The 17258-nt window shown below is 41.2% G+C and overlaps 1 protein-coding gene across 4 annotated transcripts in view; it reads right to left on the bottom strand.

The window, feature by feature from the left end:
- Window positions 1-13544: 13544 nt before the first annotated feature.
- The window catches only part of agtpbp1 (ATP/GTP binding carboxypeptidase 1), a 36511-nt gene continuing 32797 nt past the window's right edge, over window positions 13545-17258 (bottom strand). For 3 of the 4 annotated variants that reach the window (XM_079686774.1, XM_079686776.1, XM_079686777.1), the window contains one exon: window positions 13545-15793. In XM_079686774.1, coding sequence (XP_079542900.1) covers window positions 15613-15793 — 181 coding nt within the window. In that variant the 3' untranslated portion in view covers window positions 13545-15612. The remainder of the gene's footprint in view (window positions 15794-17258) is intronic. The other variant, XM_079686775.1, reaches the window with a different exon arrangement.

The raw sequence follows: 17258 nt of genomic DNA, 5'->3' as shown, positions 1-17258 counted from the left end.
TGGGAGAACATGGAAGCTACAATGAATGTTTACAGACTGGCAGGCAGTGAATGAAAAATGGCTGCTTGAATATCTGCAGGGCTGGTGAGGTAGTAAGGGTAGGTGTGTAGATGGGTGAAGCAGTCAGGTGAGTGAAAAGGAGGGGAAAGTCCGAGGGCCCCTGGTGGGTGGAGGGAAAATGACAGAAGGGGCCTGGGGAAAGTGAATGTGGCTGGAGAGGAAAACAGAGAGACACATTATTAGTTTGCGAAGCTGCTGTTGGATTGCACATTTTCATTTTACTGTATTTATTCCCAAGCTAAGTCATCAAAGTTGTTACAAAGTGATGTATTTTGACTGCCCGGATCCAGACCTCTATAAATCTCAAATGATTGCGTATTAGATAACCCTAACCAGATGTATCCTTTATACGGGAAATTTTCAGGCCACTAACAGAATGTGAAGCAAGAGAGGAGTTAGTCATTTATGATTTATCATAATTATACAACTGTAGGATGCATAAAGCTGATAAGTTGTGTTCTTGCTGAACTTATTATGATAGTTGTGTTGATGCTATGTGTTTTCTTTTGTACAATAAACATGCAAAACCATCAATCAACTCATGTATGTCATTAACTTAGCAAACAACAGTGCAAAAATAAGCAAGATGATCTGAAGATGATTAGCATGCACTTCTAAATACAAAACATGGAATAGCACTTTAAGAATTGTATTTATTGACTAAACTCAACGTTTGCTTTTTTCAAGCAGCAGTCTGTGATGCAGGGTGTGGTCACATGTTCAACAGAGCAACAATTTATGTTGTTATAATATTAATTTTTGTTTACAAACCCAACACCATACCAAATTCAAACAGTGAAGTGCTGATAAATGCCAGCCCACATTATTTTGCTGCCTGTGCCGCCTTTAATGAGCTTAGTGACTGCCCACTTAACAACATGACTCTCTGTAATGGCTGCGGGGACACATTTTATTGCAAATGTAATCTGCAACTGCCTGATTCTTTAAATGATTGACACATGAATTCATTTAAGTCACGCAAATTTAAATACATCAGCTTAATTTGGCATTTCTAGAAATGCAATTACAACTGCTTGTTTATTTCTGTGAGACTGAGATGTCTGAAGGAAACAGAGAAGTAATAATAATGTGAGAAGAGATAAATGGTAGAAAGTGAAATAATGGGAAAAAACATGGAAATCCATTTTTTGCTTGTGGGTTCCAATCAATGCAAAGAAAGATGGGTGCGACCAAAAGTAACAAAAAAAGAGAAAAAGATACATTTTATATAAGACAAATAGCATGAGAGCAATAATAATTAGAAGCAAAAAAACAAGACAGATTTTAAAACAGGTGCAGTGCAACCAAGCATCTGGAGCCAGCAACAGAAACACTAAGGGAGAGGGAGAGAGAGAGAGAGAGAGAGAGAGAGAGAGAGAGAGCGAGAGAGAGAGAGAGCAGAGGGGACGAGGGATGGGCTTTTGATGGACTCTCATCTGGAGTGTTTATGACGAGGCAGCGCCAGCAACGTAATGAGTTGACTGATCAATCTCTCCTCCTTGCGTGCCGGATCAATAGCACTGTTTTGACATCCTACATTAAGCTCTAACTAATTGCCAGATTGCTAAATGCTTTTAAGAAGGGAGAAAAAGAAAAAAAAACATATCCAGGCCAATCAATAATGCAATCACACCAGTGGCTCTCCGGCCCGGGGAGGAGGGGGGCTGTTTGTTTGTGGGAGTGTGGTGAGTGTTAAGGGCCCAACTGTTACCTGCTTCATGAATTGAAGGACTTAAGGATGCATCTTATTGGTGTGAGTGTGTGTACGTGGTGTTGGGGTAGCTGGGAGTTGTGGTCAGGGGTTTGGGGTTTAAACCTCGCCGGCATCGGAAGACGGTGTGCTGATTAGGCTCTCGTGGCTTAACCACCAAAACTCTAAAACAGCGTCCACGGACCGGGGAAATGAGCCTTAACAGCTTCGTTTAATAAAAGCTTTGTCTGTGAATATCGGACAATCATAAAAACGATGTAACACTGCCAAACAGCAAAGGGACCGGCTGGTGAACATACATAGCATTTAGCAGCGAAGAGACAGACACTTCTCTCAGGATTTGGTGGAAAACAAACAAGAGCGAATTCACCAAATGTCCAGAAGAAACACAACTCCAACAGAATGATAGTGTCACTTTGTATCTATTGAACAAGACTGAAGAGCTGGTTGTGGACTTTATATCAATAGGTTTCAGTGGAGAGGGTCAGTGCCAGTGTGCGTGTCAGAGAGGCAAGGCAGAGACAGGTTCATTACATTACATGTCATTTGGACATTTTGGGTGAAGTGTCTTGCCCAGGGACACAACGACATGCTGACTGCAGTGGGACTCAAACTTGCTACCCCCTGATTCGAAGTCCAGCACCCTGTCCACTGAGTTACAGACCCCCAGAGGTGCACCTCTTATTATTTTCCATCAACCTCCTCTTTAACATCATCTTTATGGTTTCTACTTTGTACCTTGATGATTTTATGTGAACCAAAAAAAGATTGATTGGTTGATTGAATGAAAGCATGGTACATGAGGACCAGTGCTTTTCTAGTCTTTGTGACCACTCAGAGTGCTTTGACAGCTTCTCTTTTGAACCAGCAATTACCGATTAACACAACACTGACACACAGTATCACAATGTGAGATAGACAGATAGATATCAGTAATTGCTGGTTTAAAAGTATGTTTTACAAATCCTTCATGACCTTGACAAAAGAAGCTGACAAAAACAAACGTTTTCCAAATGAAACAACAAAGTATGCATGTTTTGAACTGCAGACACATGGAGATGTGATCCGATCGTAATGGCTTTGTTAGGTCAAGGCGTAAATGCTTAGGTACCTTCCTTTGTTTGGGAGAGTTTGTGGTTTGAATCTATAGTTATATAATAACTGAGCAAAACTTTATCTGCTGATGAAGGCCGTGTGATACGGACAGGAAGTGGACTTCTACTGATGTCAAGGTCATGAAAAAGCTGACTATTTAATTTCTTGTTAAAATGATTTGGATAAGGCCAGTAAACGAAACCCTTGCTGCTAACCTTGGATCTGATCTTTTGTGGTGCTGCCTTGAGCCAAAATGATAGCTGTCAACATGCGGAGAAGGGTTGACAACCTCCATTGTTATATTACAAAGATGATCACTTCAAGAAGAAGGCCTAAGTTGATATGAAGCAGAATTCTCTTCTCTCTTGCTTTCCTCTCTCTCTTTTAAAGATAAGCACGAAAGGGGGTTGACAACCTTAAGAGCAGTGGGTGAATAAGCATACAGTTCCTTCAAGGTCTCCGCATGTTTTTAGAGTGTCTGTAAACTAAAGGGCCGACATACAAACTGGTGGACATCGGACCACAATCTCCTCTTCTCCTCCAACTCCACAAAACAAGTGGGGGATAAAACCCTTTTTCATGCATTTTTCAGACAGGCAGTGCTCCTCGGACTGGAGAGCCTCTCCTGCACAGTTGGTTCATGCATTTTTAACAAGGAGAAACACACCGGACAAAATGCCACGGATTCAAAGTGCAGGTGTAAGGGTGGCTGACCTGCTTTCTTACTATTTTCACAATTCACACAAAAACCTTTCCCACAGTCCGACTCAGGAGGCAGAGAATAATCGAAATAGACGCCTGAGAGATGAGCATGGAGGAAAAAACAGAGAGAGGAAGGATGCACATGCACAACATTCGTTCTACATAATCTAAACAGCAGATACCGGTTGGTAAAATGACAAGAGTGCCTGCAAGGATTTCTCCCAGATTTCAACATGTTGATTTGAATTTCATGGTGCTTATTATAGGAGAAGCTAATTGCGCGCAGATTATTTTGTTATGAAAGTGTGATTAGGCTTTAATTGCCAAGCAAAGAAAAAATCAATTATTTTTAATATTCCAAATATCATGAAGCAAATCCAAATGGAGAGTGGTTGGATTAAGAGCTGTAATCAATTGCATGATTAGCTGACTGATGGACTTATTCAGAGTCATTTTCCAAACAAAAAGGAATTCATCTCCTCCAATACGATTATTTTCTCTGTTTAATAATGAACTGAATATGTTTAGGTCGTATGCTTTAGGTATCACATTTGAATCTGTTATCTTGGACTTATTTATTGATTCCCTATTATCTGATATTACATTACATGTTACTTGTTAAACGCTTTTATCCAAAGCGACTTACATACTCAATACTGTGGGCAATCCCCACAGGACATCCAGACATCCAGACATCCAGACATCCCCACAGACAGAAAACGTTCCCGTGGACATCAATGAGAAAATATCCAAACAATATCTCCATTATACATGATGTATGTGCTTGATATATACGTTTTCTGTTGCAAAGACACGTTTTTTTACATTTGATATACCGAACAATGTGACTAAACTCAATATTTGATCAAATAATAGAGAAAGATAATATGTATTAGTTGCAGCCCCATTACTGTATCCTTTGACCACACGTTTCCACGAAAGAAAACCACCAGGAGTGGCAAAGAAACAACAAACAATTCCTCTACCGTCGGTTTCAGTCAGTGTCCTCACACTCATTAGCATTCGGCTCTTTTTTTACCAACCCTGATATTTTCTCTGTTCTCCTGTATTTCTTCTTTTCCTTTTCCTTGAAGTTTTCTCCATTTGTCCCCTTTCTCCGCTTCCTCCTCCTCCTCCGGCTCCACCCCCTGTCCCTGACTCTTCATCTTCCCACTGCTTCCATATCTCTGCTATTAAAACAACTAAATTATTAAACCTATAGTGATAATCAATCAATAACACTCTTTCTTAGAGGGGTAGACCGCTTAATAATTGACTAATCCTGAGGGAACCTCTGCCCCTTGTGAGAATATAACATGTGTGTGTGTGTGTGTGTGTGTGTGTGTGTGTGTGTGTGTGTGTGTGTGTGTGTGTGTGTGTGTGTGCGTGTGCGTGTGCGTGTGTGTGTGTGTGTGTGTGTGTGTGTGTGTGTGTGTGTGTGTGTGTGTTCACCCCATCCATTCTGCATTTGTGTGCACCTGCATGTGCTCATTGTTCCCTTTGATTGAGATGAGTGTCATTGGTGTGGACTGGCTCTGATGAGGGTCACGATGGATAATTAAACCCTTAACTCACATTCCTAGAGATGCAGGAAAGAGAGACAACATTGGATGTAATTAGAAAGACTAAGCCACAGGTGCAAAAGGCTAAACGAACACATTGCATGTTGCGTCACACAACTTGAGTAGGATATTACTCATTTATGGAGATAGTTTGGCATGCCTACCTTTAAATCCTTATTCCTTTTGCCTCTCGCTAGCTTCCATATCTCAACCTACTATAATGAGATTAAAGGTTAGATTGCAACGGTGCCTTTCAAGATGCATTAATCTTCCTATGAAAATAAAATATCTTGATGTGACGTGTTACTCTTATAGAATTGTCACCAAACCCTGCTTTTCCTCTCTATGTTTTGGTGACTTTCAGCTCAATGTTTGGGATTTACAATCCACGAAGCGAGGCCTTATGCTTTCTGGGTTTTTTCCCTTTCCTCTAGTGTGTTATAAAGGTTTTTGTAAATGTAAATGGTTTGCAGAGCACCCTTCCACACATTGGTGGATTATTGCCAACTCTCTTGGCCACACAACACCATAGTGTATTGCAACATCAATTATGTCAGAAATGGGATAAGCTTGTTTCCACTGCCCCAAAAGTGGCTCAAATAATTATTGAATATATGTTTAAAGTAATTGTTTGCTTTTGGCCCCAATAATGAGATTGTCAATATGCAGATTATACAGAGGAAAGGGAATCAACCACATTTCAGATTAACAATTTTAGTTAACTTTGTAATTGCAACATTTCTCATTTGACAAATTAACAATATTGAATGTCTTATTTGGCTTGTGTTTTTTGTTGTTATGCACAAAAAATGCTCTGGCCTGTGAATGAACCTTGACCCGCCCTGCTTGTGTTACCTTCAGGGGAATATATTGCGTTACGTGTTCAGTGGAGCTTGTTGTATTGTACACACTATGAGCTACAGAGGCTCCTGTGAGTGTTTGCTCTTAACATACCAAAGTGCTTCGGAGCTCTTTCAGTCAGGAATCCACCCCTCATCCCATCTGCCTTCGGCATCGATAACAACTCTCCTGTCAATTGCAGCAGTCGAGTACTGGCTGCCTTCTTCAATCCTTAAATTGCCTCCTAAATCTTGGAGGAAGTTCACAAAACTGCTTTTTTCTCTCTGATGGGATTGGAAGCCACCTATTACCCTGACAGTCACTCAGTCAACCTTCCCGGGGTCAAGCAAGAGGTCACATACTCTAGCCTTGGGTGGGTTACACATGTTTTAATTGACAGCTTTGGGGAGAAGACATACAGTAGAATTAGCAAAAATGTTTTCTTGTGTCCCCATTGTATAAATAAAAACACTGCAGGCAACCACAATTCATCACCCCATCTACATCCACATTAAATCTAAAACCAAGGTATGTGTTCAGACTGTCGAGAGGTGTTTTTGATTGATTGATCAGGTCAGGGATGCTCAGCTCTTTAACAACCTGTCCGTCAGCTGTCACACACCTCAACTCCCAGAAGTCTCCTCTGTGCTGCTGGGTGATCGTCTGTTTAAGATTCCTGCATCGTCCTTCTCTCCTTTCACACTCACCTCTGTTAATATCAAAATAAAACAAGACACGCATGTGCACATATGTATAAGGTCAGGTCACTCTTTTCGCTTTTTGGGCGCTTTGATGACACAATCTGTCTCCACACATCTCTATATTCACTCTCGTGCTCTCCACCACCGCTTTCCCCCTACACCACTTAATGTCCGCCATTCTCCACTTGGCCTTCCTGCATCTCGTCTTCCCTGAACTGCACCGTGAGTGATGGTCATGGAGTTGTTGTTCTTATCTATGCTAACTATTGAAACTGTGTAGCTGTTTTCCCGAGCAATTTAAGAAGCCCTGCCTACTGTGAATCGTTTTCAAATCATTAGATTTTCATCATCAATCATAATTTGTATAATGTCTCAACACCTTACATTACATATGTCACTAAGTTCTTAAGTAGCTGCTTATCATTTTTAGCCATGGATGTGTACTTACCTACTTATTTGCCTTTATTTTGATTCCGGTATAACAAATGTGTGCTTTTCATCTATATCTTAATATGTTAGTTTATTGTGTATTATGACATGCCACTGTATTTCTAATAAAGGACTTCTGATTCTGATTCTTATTTTACGGTGCATTTGCCATGTCAGCCCGAGGGTCATCCTGTAGCAACGCAGCTCAAAGGCATCTATTCTCTTTTCGATATGTTTTATGTCCAGGTTTTGCACCTGAATAGAGAATATGGTAAAAGCTGACTTTCATGTGTGCACTTTCACATTAACAGTGAGATATAAAAAAGGAGGGTTGCCCTGAAGGCGAAACAGAGACAACACAACCAATTGCCAACTTTGACTGAATCGGACTGCTTGTCAATGGTTGTCAAATTATTTGAGTTTGTTTCAGTTTAAACATCTCAAGTACACGAGTCAGATATGACTGAACATATCTGCTGCAGACAGAATATACAGTAAAGTGAATGCAGTGTACAGGCTCAGGAAAGAAATGCTGCTCTTTAACAAAGTCGGAACCGTAACCAGTTTGTTGCCAAACCAATACATTAGCTACTCAAATATTACGGCAACATTGTGGCGTCTGAATTTGTTAATATTTTCTATATTTACAGTATTCTTTGTAATGCTTCATATGATTTGTGAAATTGGTGGGACGCTTTCTTATTTGCTGGTGTTTAGTCTTTTGTTTATCTTTGGCTGCAGTGCATTGAGCTGTCGAGAAAGGATAAAGACAGTGGGTATATAGGAGATGGCTGCACTCATACATCTATAGCAGACATACTTTAACGTGCATATTAATTACACTCCTGAGACAGCGTGTGTGCCAGTCTGTCTGTGTCAGTCTCTCTCTGGATCCATCATCCCCTCTCGCCGGTTCTAGCACGTGCATTAGGACCCTGTTTACTGTCTGTACCCCATCAACTTACAATGCTTTATGCTTTTTGCTAAGTGTGTCTGTGTGTTTTATGCAAACATGTGCACAATGTGGAGAGTGTGTAAGTCGCTGTGTTAACATGAGGGTTGTGGCTGTTATCCTTCCTGGCGTCCATCCATCGACGTCCCCAGGTCGCCTTGGTCTGCGCTCTGACTGGACGCTGACACAGGACTATCAGAGCTGTCTCTTTGTCCGGATTTCTTTCAGCATCTCTCCCTCTCTTTGACAGAAAGCTGACACAAGATTATAGAGCTGTCCCTTCTTCTGTTCTCTCTTTCTCAGCATCTTTTTCTTCCTGTCTTCTTCTCTTACTTCAATCTTAACTTTCATTCTTTAATTGATTTTAATGTTTCCTCTTATCATCTTTTACTCTTTCCTCCTTTGTGTGTGAATACAAGTATATTTCCTTTGTGATGTTCAATTAAAATCACCAAGGTCAAATTAAATGTATGCTAAGGTCTCATCCTGCATGATTTGTAGCACTTGACCAGTCTGCTTCCGGCCCTTCACCGCTATTGAGAAATATACATTATATCCTTTTGCCACAAGTCTAAGTTATTGAAAGCAAAACAATACTAGACGAAACTGAATATGTTTTATATATTTCCAAACTGCAAAGAACAGTGTGTTTTGTCTTTTCTCCCTCTAAATCTTTCCTAAAATGATAACCTGCTCTCGAGTTCTGACATATTTTCCCCATTTTCTGCAGAAAGATATTTGTGTGCGTGTGTGTGTGTGTGTGTGTGTGTGTGTGTGTGTGTGTGTGTGTGTGTGTGTGTGTGTGTGTGTGTGTGTGTGTGTGTGTGTGTGTGTGTGTGTCCATCTAGTATCTCCAGAGTTCTGTCTATGGGGCAATATATGCTTCCTGTTTCCTGCTTTGTTAGCCAATGTTAACCTGATACACACTGGAGAGATCTGCGGGGGCGTTGAGGGGGGAAGTCGAGGACAAGAGGCAAATGCTTAGTTAGGAAGGAACTTGAAAGGGATGGGAGGTAAAGTGATGCTACATTTGGGTTAAAAAAGAGGTCCACTAATGCAGATCAAGTGATCAAATCAGTCGAATTGTGCCAATGAAACATGCAAGGGCTGTTCAAATTGATATTGCACAGACAGTGTAGCTGCTCAGATGTTGTGTCAGTGGGTAGCATCTCTCAAGAAACAATGCTGTTCGTTATTCAATACCTTTTAATTGGTTTCAAGTCTGCTTCATTTGCGTATCTAAGAGGGCATCTTATTGGAGAAGAGGAGGGAATGGAAATGGGTTGAAAAGCAGAGAGAGAGGGAGGGAGAGACTTGTATAAAGAAATGCTAAAAGGAGAAATGAATGAACAAACAAGTGAATAACAGACGGGATGTGAGTAAGTGCTTCTAGAAAAATCAGTCTCTCTGGTTGCCACGGAAACGAGAGGTGCAAGTTGGCATTGCTCCCTACGTAACCAATTATGTGTGTGTGTGTGTGTGTGTGTGTGTGTGTGTGTGTGTGTGTGTGTGTGTGTGTGTGTCTACTATCTGCTATTCATATGCAAAAGACAAAAAGTGGTTCTGTGTGAATGTTTGCGAGGCATTTGATTTTTAACTCGATGTGTCCATCTGTCATCCGTGTCAAGCTGTCTTCTTTATCGCCAGCTGCAATTGCTGTCCTTCTCTCTCTCTCCCACACACACACACACACACACGCACGCACGCACACGCACACGCACGCACGCACACACACACACACACACACACACACACACACACACACACACACACACACACACACACACACACACCTCTCAGTGTGCTGTGACATGCAGCCTGTACACACACGTCTTTGTCCGGCCGCTCTTTGTGGACTTGTACCTTTTCATGGCAGCCTTTCTGCCCCTCAGTGGGACCACCAGTGAGGGAGAGAAACAGCGGAGTCGGACACTGGCACTAATTGGCTTCGCTCCTGGAGGCCCGCAAAGCCACACTTAGACTACAGAAATGATCCGGTCAGTGTGAGGATGGCGGTTGGGGGTGGGCATGGTGCCTGCATGGATGCGTGGGACAGGGAGAGAGAGATTTGTGATGAGGGGTCTCTGATGAACATGAGAAACCTGCATGAGTGGTTCAAACTCCTCCACCCTGACCAGAGTAGTTAATTGGTTGGTTGGGGTTGGTGTTTTTGGTGATTTTCGGAAGATATAGGGGAGAAAAGGGGGGGGGGGGGCGGGCTTTTGTCTGGTGCACTTCAGCTGCTCTGATTGACAGCAGGGACAGGAAGTGAGGGCGTGGGGCTTAGAGAGGAAAAGAGCTTTTCTCTCCCCGCTGCCTTCCTCAGATTAACATTCTCCTCCATCTCTCCAAATTCCTCTCGTCCTCCTCTCTGCTTTTTTCTTCCGCTCCTGCTTTCACTCTCTCTCTTCTCTCTGCCATGCCTTTCTTTCCCCCTCCTCTCAATCCCTCTGTCCATTTATATCTATTCAGCATCATACAATCCTCTTTTAAAGACATGCTTGTGCTGGCTTTTTGTTTGCCCCTTCTCGCCTTGTTCATTTCCTCAGAAGCAACAGATTAGGTTACTCGGGGGCACTTAAGCAGCGGAGGTACATTGCCAAACAAATGCGTAGACAACTGTGCCACTGACAAGAAATGATGGAGTATCTACTTATGCTCTATTAGCCCAGGAATACATCAACTCAAACAAAAAGCAGGCAGTGCTGTACACTGACATGTTTCAGGGGTTAATTGTAAAGATCAGGTCGTAGAAGATAAAAATAAGAACAGAGTTTTACCTCTCCTAATAGTGTTAAAAATGAAATATACAGTGGGGCAAAAAAGTATTTAGTCAGCCACCAATTGTGCAAGTTCTCCCACTTAAAAAGATGAGAAAGGCCTGTAATTTTCATCCTAGGTATACCTCAACTATGAGAGACAACATGAGAAAAAAAAAATCCAGAAAATCACATTGTCTGATTTTTAAAGAATTTATTTGTAAATTATGGTGGAAAATTAGTATTTGGTCAATAACAAAAGATCATCTCAATACTTTGTTATATACCCTATGTTGGCAATGACAGAGGTCAAACGTTTTCTGTAAGTATTTACAAGGTTTTCACACACTGTTGCTGGTATTTTGGCCCATTCCTCCATGCAGATCTCCTCTAGAGCAGTGATGTTTTGGGGCTGTCGCTGGGTAACACGGACTTTCAACTCCCTCCAAAGATTTTCTATGGGGTTGAGATCTGGAGACTGGCTAGGCCACTCCAGGACCTTGAAATGCTTCTTACGAAGCCACTCCTTCGTTGCCCGGGCGGTGTGTTTGGGATCATTGTCATGCTAAAAGACCCAGCCACGTTTCATCTTCAATGCCCTTGCTGATGGAAGGAGGTTATCACTCAAAATCTCACGATACATGGCCCCATTCATTCTTTCCTTTACACGGTTCAGTCGTCCTGGTCCCTTTGCAGAAAAACAGCCCCAAAGCATGATGTTTCCACCCCCATGTTTCACAGTAGGTATGGTGTTCTTTGGATGCAACTCAGCATTCTTTCTCCTCCAAACACGTCTAGTTGAGTTTTTACCAAAAAGTTCTATTTTGGTTTCATCTGACCATATGACATTCTCCCAATCCTCTTCTGGATCATCTAAATGCTCTCTAGCAAACTTCAGACGGGCCTGGACATGTACTGGCTTAAGCAGGGGGACACGTCTGGCACTGCAGGATTTGAGTCCCTGGCGGCGTAGTGTGTTACTGATGGTAACCTTTGTTACTTTGGTCCCAGCTCTCTGCAGGTCATTGACTAGGTCCCCCCGTGTGGTTCTGGGATTTTTGCTCACCGTTCTTGTGATCATTTTGACCCCACGGGGTGAGATCTTGCGTGGAGCCCCAGATCGAGGGAGATTATCAGTGGTCTGGTATGTCTTCCATTTTCTAATAATTGCTCTTTCTTCACACCAAGCTGCTTACCTATTGCAGATTCAGTCTTCCCAGCCTGGTGCAGGTCTACAATTTTGTTTCTGGTGTCCTTTGACAGCTCTTTGGTCTTGGCCATAGTGGAGTTTGGAGTGTGACTGTTTGAGGTTGTGGACAGGTGTCTTTTATACTGATAACAAGTTCAAACAGGTGCCATTAATACAGTTAACAAGTGGAGGACAGAGGAGGCTCTTAAAGAAGAAGTTACAGGTCTGTGAGAGCCAGAAATCTTGTTTGTTTGTAGGTGACCAAATTGTAAATTTTCCACCATAATTTGCAAATAAATTCTTTAAAAATCAGACAATGTGATTTTGTTTTCTCATTTTGTCTCTCATAGTTGAGGTGTACCTAGGATGAAAATTACAGGCCTCTCATTTTTTTTTAAGTGGGAGAACTTGCACAATTGGTGCTTGACTAAATACTTTTTTGCCCCACTGTATTTAAAGCTCTGAATAATGAACTGGAAGCTGCTGCACACAGGAGGTTGATTGAGGACAAAAACATTACATCAGATCTTTAAAGCATCTTCTTTTAGATTCAACAATTCAAAAACGTTATCGCTTTATCACCTGTAAAAATGCATTAGCATTAACAAGAATCATTAATCTGCAGATAATAATAGATATGAATCTATAGATAGACATATAGAGGCATCATTTCCCCTTATCTGTGCGGAAAAGAATAGGTGGATCAATAGATTTGACATGTAGAGTGTATTCAATTACATCTGTCCACAAACAATGCTGCCATGGCCATACGTATGAGTTCACTGTCCAGTGAGTTTCTTCTGAGGTTAATACTTTTTTATTAACCGATAACTCTGACGGCTGAAGCATCACATTAGCTTTGGTTGAACTTTTAAATGATATAGTATTTAGAATGAGGTCACTGATTTGAATGGATTTAGGAAAGGATCTTTTCAATTCGAACAGGAAGAATAATTACAGCAACAAATTGTGTTTTTAATCTAACAACAATTCTTTTTTACCACAACCAAAGTTATTCCCCACTTAAGAATGCAAAACTCATAAACCCAATACACATAGCCAGCAGATTGCTAATACTGTAGCTAAATTAACAATTGTCCCTTTATATCTAAAATCTGAATCAGAATACCTTTATTCGTAAAGTGAAAGTATAAAAGTGAAAGTATTTCAATTTCACAATTTCAAAGGACGTTTATACACGTATACTGACATTTTTCTCACCGAGTTACTTTGTGGAAAGGGAAATTGCTTTCAGCTTTCACAGAGTGGACAAGTTTTGAAAATACGAGGGATTGTTTAAAAAAAGATCCAGTTTAAACTAATTATCTAAAACAACGTAGGAGGATGAAACTAAGGGTGAAACCAAAACTATGAAAATAAGACCCAGATTTTTTGAAAAACATTTTCCCTGTTTATGTTTCTGGTTTGTTCTGCCAATCAAAGCGCTGTCTCCCCATAACTCAGTTAGGATCCATTACAGTTCCTCTACCAAGTTTGAGAGGAAGTCTGCAAGAGGACAGCTATTAAGAAAAATAAAATACAGCTTGACAATTTACCACATTCACATTTTATTTCCCATGGCTTCCCATTTTCTGCATTACAATCAACCTAAAATGAGTCGCTATCACAGCCCGTTTACCTCAAAACAAACACAAAACAAAAATAACCAGACATAAAATTCTACAGACAAACATAAATAAGCACAGCACACATAATTCAGAGGGACATTTTTCAGATCGTATATCCTTTATACACACAGATGCCAGGAGCAATGACCTCCCTAGCTATTTCTGTTGTTCATGAGTAAAATCTGAAAGGAAAGAAAGCCGAGAGAAAGAGGAAAAACAAGGAAATGAAAGAGGTTGAAGTGACGGAGAGAGAGAACGTGATTGGGTAGAGTGAAGGAGGGTGAGCGGATAATCAAATAAGGAGAAACACACTGTAAGAGCATTAGCTGAGCTGAATAATGGAATAACTTAAAACTCCTACACACACACACTCACTTGCACTCATACTCACTCAAAAAGCCTCATATACAGTACATACAGGTTTCCATCCCATAAAACAATACTCAATAAATTACTAAATATAACCAAGAGAAAATAGCCATGCACTCGCTGTACAACAGAAACATACCTTCTCTCTGAGAACAAATAAAAGACATAATCAAACAAACAAACTACATTTTTACTCTCAATACAAAGCACCATCTGTTTATATGCATGGGTGTCTCCTCTGCAAATCCACAAATATACATATAGATTGGAGGAAAGGATAAGAGGGAAACTAAATTCCAGTATAACTTTTAAAACAACAAAGTATGCGCCAGCTTTGTGCCGGGCTCTGAGAACTTCACACTAGTGAGAGGACTGAAGTTGAAGTTAGCTAACTGCGACATGTAAAGTGTTTGTTTCTCTTTGTTTTGCGTCTATAGTGTTTATCCAAAGTGCAAAAGGGTTTTCTGCTCCCGGCAGCTCATGCTTCTTGTTCGCTACTGCTCTGCCTAACATTATAATACTGTCTATTATTCAAAACAATGAAAACACCAACAGTGCGTTTGTGTATTTTACATTCCACCTTCATGTTCTTTCTTTATGCTGTGCATGAACGAGGACCTCAAACCAGACCGGTGTTAGTTAGTTCTTGGTGTGTGTTTTATATCTGCATTTATTTGATACTACAAGGTTTGTCTCGAAGATGTGAACATTCTACATTTAGTAATATAATAGCTTCCATTTTGGATAAAGCAGGGCAAACAGCACATGGGTGACGGGACCACGTGCACTGCAGCCAAAGAGGGAGGAGTTAAAGAGAGGATGAGTGAGGTCACAACTCAAGGTAGATCTGAGGAGGTGTTTTTGCACACTACACTCAGGATGAAAGAGGATGACCTGCAGCTAAGCTAAGAATGAGCCGTTTGGTCTCCACATTAAGACAACCACTAGTGACTGACTTGGTTTGTCAGAAAAAAAGGAAAGGAAGTAGGACGCAAGCAAGAAAGGACACAAGGGAGTGTCACCAAAAGGAGTACAAAGTTAAAGTGCAGACTGAAGAAAGGTAAAGGAAATAAGAAGGCAGGTTGGTTGGATCTCTTATCACCAAACACAGGGCGATGTGAGTGAGGGGTTTAAAAACAGTACCTACAGCAGCTCTGTTACAACAGCACAGCCTCGTCAGGCAGCTTTAGTGTAAGGTCAGCTGTGAGACATGAGCGAGTGGACGCGGGTTCACGTTAAGGACCTGTGGTGCTGTTTGCTGCTCCGGCTAGATATACGTGAATCTCAGAGGCTATATGGTGTCTGAGGTCAGGGGTTACGCTTCATGGAGGTTATAGTATGATGGTGAGAGGTGTGAACATTCATTGAGCGACAGAGTTGTCTCCAGTGGGCCAGCAACACGGATCCGACTGGGAGGAGCAGCTCAATGTCGCCTACATAATATCAGTAGGTGTCTATGTAACAGGGTCAGGTGGTGAGCTAAGGTATTTATCGACCAGGCAAAGGGAGGGTCCTGACTACTTCACCTATAAAATATTTAAGATCAGCTTAAAATCCAAGCAGTGACATGTTGATGCTAGTATTGCCAGGTGTAAAGGAGATAAACAGCTCAGCATTATTCCCTGTGATTGGTCTCAGAGTCTGACAGCTGCTCCGGGTGATCGGGGTTTTCTGGGAGTTCGGTGACGTGCTCGGTTTCAGGCTCTCCGTCCTCATCGCCGCTCTCTGCGCTGTAGTCTATCGCCTCCAGAAAGGATGGCTCGTCCTCCTCCATCACGTAGGTGGTGGAGCTGCTGCTGGACAACAAAATAAAAGTGTCATTAACTCGTTCTCTGCAAGTTCATGATGTGAACAAGCCTGTCACGGTCAAAGCTCCTCACCTACATTACGTTAGATTATATTACATGTTAGACGCTTTTTTCCAAAGTGACTTACATACTCAATACTGTGGGCAATCCCCACAGGAGCAATTTGGGGTGAAGTGTCTCTCCCAGGGACACAACGACATGCTGACTGCAGTGGGGTTTGAACCTGTGACCCCCTGATCCCAACACCAAGGCTCTACCCACTGCGCCCCACCTACATCATGTCAGGGCTTTAGGAAAGCTACGGATATTAAACCATGCTAAATGTAGTTTTGCATATAATATTAGAGTAAATCATTATTATAAATGACTACAAAGCTCTTTTTTCAAATAAATAACCCTTATTTTCACATATTGTACTGTATAGAATAGAACTGTCCTGTCGCTGTCCTTCACTCTGAGCTGAACTTACTGGAGGAAACTAAAAGCTCTCAGATTTCACGGAGTGAAAGACCAATCTGAAATGAGTTTCATGGTCCTCGCAAATGTACTTCTGAGAAACCCACTTCTTGAAATCACTTCTCAAACATAGCCCGAGGTGGGCATTCAAAATGTGGCATTAACAATATGCAAATTCATTTGACTAAACTGGCAATGTATGACCTTTGTTTTAAATCAATGATGTGTTTAGTTTAAATGATAGAATCTTTATAATCTTCTATAGTTTAGAATTATAGTCTTTAGTCTATAAAATGATGTTTTTTTATCATTTTTTTTTCTCGATGAGCTGAAACTAGAGAATTGTCGTAATTTTTTTCTAGATAAATTACTTAAAAAGAAAATCAATTAATGTTCTGACTTTCCACTCATCGAGTATTTTACATAATAGACACTATGGACATCAACTACAATATTACACATATTAAGATACATATTTTTGAATAGAAGCTGGACACAAAGGCTGCTGTGAGTTATGAGGTGGTTTTTCTCCTCCTGTGGGTCTTAATGGTTAAATGGTTGCTGGTTGGTTGAGGTTTTAGTGGCTTTTTAATGGTGTTAATGGGCTGAAATGTGATCCCAAGGAGACAGTCGATCAGGGGGGCTCAGACAATGATCTCCCACCAAGCTGAGCTGTGAGAGTGCATCAGAGAGAGAAACTGTGCGTCAGTAAATCTACAGTAAATGTGTGTGTGTGTTTGAGTGTGTGTGTAATGATGTGGATGGACAGAATATTGTCCAAACAGATAATGAGAGTTGTGAGTTTACCATTACAGGCCATTATAGAAATACCAAACCCAATTTCTTCTTGCTTTGTGTTACACGTTCTGTCACCACCAACTTTAGCCATCTCTACATACAATCCATCATAAACATTCAAACCAAAATGACCTTTATTCGCCTGAGGATAAACTTTGACAGGTACGTACGTACTGTAAGCAAACACTTCCAGTACATA

The sequence above is a fragment of the Notothenia rossii genome, assembly GCF_949606895.1.
Source record: "Notothenia rossii genome assembly, chromosome: 6".
NCBI lineage: Eukaryota > Metazoa > Chordata > Actinopteri > Perciformes > Nototheniidae > Notothenia > Notothenia rossii.
Note: the sequence above shows the minus strand (reverse complement) of the source record. Positions and strands in the feature narration are given on the sequence as shown.